We start from the raw sequence: 5,000 nt of genomic DNA on the forward strand, positions 1-5,000 counted from the left end.
GAGCGTTTATGGGCCTGGATATTTGTCACGTTAAGTCAGCCTCGTAGCAATGCATAAAACTGAGGAGCTCTGGGGCTGAGATTGTGCTCCAGTAGGGGTAGTGCGGCTGGTCAGTGGTGGAACAATTGTTTTTTGTGTACAAAGGGAGCAACAAATACAGAGAGTGTTGAGAGTTTCTCCTGTTGCTTCGAAAGTCATCAAACAAGGCTCAGTTCAGCATTCACCTTCAAAATATTATTTTATTTCCACGAGATCTACCTTAGCGTATCCTCACAACCAGTGTCGTCAGAGAAATAAAAATGAACATTTGACATTTTATACCAAAATAATTACCTACGTAGACACTGGAGCTAGACAGCACTTAAAAATTGTTCACAATTCATTAAATTGAATCATTCGGTTAATCAGCAGCTTTGTACGCAAAGTAGAGTTACTTTTACGAGAGATTAAATAGCTGCTCTCGAGAACCTTTCAATTTCTTAGAATAAAAAAAGGAGCGAATAAAGTACGGCATTCCTGAAGTACCTACCATTATGTATTATTTAATTCATTCGTTTCAATTTCAAAGAGATTTTAAACCTACACGTTTGGTTTCCCAAAATAACCAAAAAATTCAAAAAACACAAGCAGATCTTGGTTCGTTGCTAAATTACAAAAGGTTGTATCTTAGTCAATGTTCTTTTTCAGAACCGGACGTTAAACATGTACAAAAAATGCACAGCTTCTCCAGGTCCTCACCGAACTCCAGAAAACAATTTTATGAAGAAGAGATATGTTTTACGCAGTGAATACCAAGAAATAGTAGGTTCAAACTTTACGACATTCTTACAATGACTAATTTTTCGTTACACTACTTCAGTTTCAAAATTGCGAACAGTGAAATCAATCAAAAAATCAATGCGAGTCCTTGCGAGTCCCTTGATGCTCAGGCCTGGTACGTGGTGGAGGATACTGTGCCCCCGTGCCCAGTCCAGTTGGTGTGAACGAATTTGCCAGGGGCACTCAGCAGCTCGTATGTATGGGCACCAAAATAATCACGCTGAGCCTGGAAAAAATATTAAAATCACAGTCGGTTTTGACGACATTTGTATCATATTTATTCGGTTTTTCTCTCAAAAATATGCGGATTCTGAGGTTCACTTTTTAACCACCACTTGGTTTTTTACAACCACTTTTCCAGGGTCTTTCGCTTTTTACTGCTCCCAATCATGTTCGCTGAATCATTTGTAAAAAAAAAATAACGAAATAATGGTCGACATCGGCCAATCACAACCCTGACTGCGATCCCTAATTCCGCAGCGTTACATTGAGCTACGGGGGTGAAAAACGAGATCGTTGAATGGAATCTGAACTACAGGGTCCGCTAGTTAATGAATCGTGGAATAAGAACACTACGATATCACTATGAAGATGCTTTTGTACTTTAGGCATTAAATGTAACTGAACGCTGTTAGTTACGCACGGCGCTTTTAATGACTGCAGCATGGGTGTGAGAGGGGGGGGGGGGGGGGGGTGTAGCACTTTGCAAGTAGGAATATTGCGCTTCCCTATCCACCTCCCTAAGCTGGTCATCCTTTTTCCACTTGGTTTTGAGCCTGGACAATACTTTTTTTAGAGGATATGCCAACATTTAGGAGCAAAAACTGCAGGAGACTTCGCGTTCAATCAATACTAAACATTAACACACAAACCGCCTCGCCCTAACGAAGAGCTTCCGCTTAAACGAAACGGTCAGCTTGCTGTCTCCATGCTACGGACAACTGATGGTCTGGAACATTCATCTTCCAACCAAACCACTTGGTCTCGATTCATTTATTGTTAATGTTAAGGTATCATTGATTAGACTCTGATTAAGCTTTACAAGAAATAACATTGTACCCACAGGACTAAACAATTTCGATCAACACAAGGTACCTGAATCAGATTCGCAGGGAGGCGGGCTGACCTGAGAATAAAGAACACAATTTCAGTAACTGTATATGATTATTTAAGTTAAAAAGTTGAGAAGAAGTAAGCGGCATTTGACGCACAACTACAAATCTTGAAGCGTAACGTTTTTTCAAACGTTGGCCGTGTAGTACTCATACATCATCAGAATTATGTTTATTTGCACTATTAGCACAAACAAACCAATTCAAAAGAACCTGAAGCAACAAAGAGGAAAAGAAGTTGCTCATTAGCAACTTTTCCTTTTTTAAAGTGTGATTCCCAGTGGAGATTGAAATTATATAAATGTTCTGGCAAATTCAATGCTAGGTAGGCCAGAAGAACGCAGGACAAGATTTTTGACTTTGCCAACGCAAACTTGAAGAAATAATAGAAGAGTTTTTAAGTGCAAAAAGGTCTCCTACTTCGGCCTCGCAAATCATATGTAATCAAGAATCATGTATGATCGATCTGTAATCCATATGAACGGTTGCCCTAGAGATGCAAACGGGAACACAGAAGGCCAGAAAAAACTATGACCTGGGTAGAAACGGAACCTACGATATCCGGATTGGGTTAAATATAATGCGGTAGCAGTCTTTTTCTTCCTCATTTTCTGTGGGTCCATTTCCATTACAAGGGCTAAAGCTCTGGCCCAGGTTGGAAGTAGAGGTTGTTATCTACGTAAGGGTTATAGCAAAAACGAGGCTCCAGCCCTCATAACAAGGGTAAGCATGAAGTTTGACACGAGTGAAAATGGCACAAAAGAAAAGGATATACCCTCAAGCTGTGCTTTTGCGAAGATAGCCGATTATCTCACAGAAGGCATCATGCAATTTACAAATTGACTTCAAAAGGTAAAAGAACTTGTTTAAAACGCCTAGGAAGAAGACTAGTAACTGGGAATTCTTTAGGTCAGTTGTGAATTGTTTCCCAGCCTCAGTGACATGGGAGACCTGCGAGACACCCGTTTCTTTTACCTGTATCCATCATAAAATGCAAGAGCCGTGCTGAACGCTGGGGTGGGTATCCCAAGAGTCACAGCAGCAGCCACAACCTTGCGCCATGAATCCTACACAAAATAAACAAGTGCATTATGGTTAAATGATGAAAATATGGGGACTGACCTTCTCATCTCTGTGACAACTTTGCAACAAAAATACTCCTGCTTATTGTCAACATATGGATTCTTTAACACTTGTTTGCAGATATTTTGAACAATAAATTTGGCAACCCCTTATTAAAGGTTTCCTGTCATTTTTTAACCAACATTACAAAACCAACCTTTTGTTGTGTACGGAAATTAGATGAACTTTCACAATCGCTCTATCGTTTGGATTCTCCTTTTGTTGCCTACCTGACATTTGTGAATGGCAGCTTTGAAAAAATCATCCAACAAAAGGTTTTGAAGATTGGGGTTCTTGTTAAACGCGTCTTTGATGTTACCCAAGAACGCACTGCAAAATAACAATAAGAGAATAAATTTCTAATTTTGGTGTTGCCAGACATCCCAAAATTGTAGTAATTTTTGACCAGAAAATGTCTGAAAGCATACAAAACGCGCATACCGGTAATTACCAATAGTGCAAGTTAGTTTCTTATCTATTCAAGGGTAAACAACCTTCTTATGATACACCCTCCTCTCCACATTAATGCAATGCCACCGAAGTTCAGTGTCCAGCCAAACTCCTTGGCTGCTTCTCGCATCAGCATGAACCCTTGAGCATAAGACACAATCTTGGATGCATACAGAGCCTATTCAAAGAAACAATGAAAGCACTCTCATGTTTTGCACCTGAACAAGGAGAATTAAGAACAGTGCCTACTAATTCAAAGGTATTTTTTCTCGGCTTATGAATATGCGGGAAAAGCAGATCTTAACAAGTGTTATTGAAATCCAAAACGAAAATTGGGGGTAACCACGCATTTTTCAAAGATAATTGATCAACAATATTTGTAAAAAGCTGTAAAATACAAAGCAATGTATGACGTTCTTTTCCAAATTGAAGCTTAATTATCTCTGAAAAATGCATGGTTACCCCCAATTTTCTTTTTGGGTCCCAAGAGTATTTGCTGAATTCTGCTTTCTCCGCATAGTTTGAAACTGCGCAAAAATATCCCTGTCTTAGTAAGCAGCACCAATAGGAAACCTGAGTATCTTGAGATGCGCAGAACGTATGCGCAGTAACAATAGCAGGCACCGTCCTTAACCCCTGACATACATGTATACGAGTAAACTCATCCAGGAGCCGTTAGACAGTAAAATCTATATTAATTAAGTGCTCTTCCTGTTGTACCATGCCTTTGAATCTTCCTTTACTACGTGTCACCCAAGCCCCACGTCGAGTGAAGGCATAAAAGACATTGTTGCTCAGTGGGTATCAACAGTTGATCTCCCAGCAGAGATGGATCCATGAGTCAGCCAAATAACAAGACTCTTTAAATATCATGATGAATAAGTACTGTGCACCTATAACAGTTCAGAGGGTTGGCTGATCTGGCTGCAATTAAGTCGGTTTTGTCTCTTTCACCCTAAGATTCGGCAAAGCATGAAGAAGATAAAGAGAACCTATATACTGTTTATAGGAAGTAGGAAATACAGAATCTGCTGGATACATCTCAGGGTTGGAACAGCTTTCCACCTCAGAGTCTTAGTTCCAAGTCCATATGCACAATAAACAATGATGATGCATTACAAGTCCAACCTATTTAGCAGATGCATGAATAATGCTGTCAGTGGAGATGGAAATGCAAAGGCCAATTTTATAACCCTTCAACCTGATTTGTTTTTACAATACAACTGCTTGATCAAAGATACTGGTCATGAACGAAATCAATGACCATTGAAAAAAAAGGTTTCCTGATTTGTAGGCAGATTCTCCCTAATAGTGCCAAAACAATATTTTAAAAGAATGTGCATTTAGTTAGAGTTATACTAAAAAAATAATCTTTTTCAGTGCACCCTCACCTGTCTAATATTCTCAATGAATTCATCTTTATTTCCACTATATTTTGTGGTGGACGGTCCCTTGAGTTCACTGCTGGCACTTACTCGCTCAGCTTGCAGCGAGGAT

The 5,000-nt window shown here is 39.5% G+C and overlaps 1 protein-coding gene across 1 annotated transcript in view; it reads right to left on the minus strand.

The window, feature by feature from the left end:
• Nucleotides 1-212: 212 nt before the first annotated feature.
• Nucleotides 213-5,000, minus strand: part of LOC137997271 (6-phosphogluconate dehydrogenase, decarboxylating-like) — a 25,370-nt gene continuing 20,582 nt past the window's right edge. Inside the window, exons 13-18 of the mRNA XM_068843163.1 lie at nt 4,895-5,000; nt 3,548-3,681; nt 3,284-3,383; nt 2,907-2,998; nt 1,915-1,945; nt 213-1,045 (exon numbers count right to left, since the gene is read on the minus strand). The exon at nt 4,895-5,000 is cut by the window's right edge and continues 25 nt beyond it. Coding sequence (XP_068699264.1) covers nt 926-1,045; nt 1,915-1,945; nt 2,907-2,998; nt 3,284-3,383; nt 3,548-3,681; nt 4,895-5,000 — 583 coding nt within the window. The 3' untranslated portion in view covers nt 213-925. The remainder of the gene's footprint in view (nt 1,046-1,914; nt 1,946-2,906; nt 2,999-3,283; nt 3,384-3,547; nt 3,682-4,894) is intronic.

The sequence above is a fragment of the Montipora foliosa genome, chromosome 3, assembly GCF_036669935.1.
Source record: "Montipora foliosa isolate CH-2021 chromosome 3, ASM3666993v2, whole genome shotgun sequence".
In the NCBI taxonomy this organism is placed as follows: domain Eukaryota; kingdom Metazoa; phylum Cnidaria; class Anthozoa; order Scleractinia; family Acroporidae; genus Montipora; species Montipora foliosa.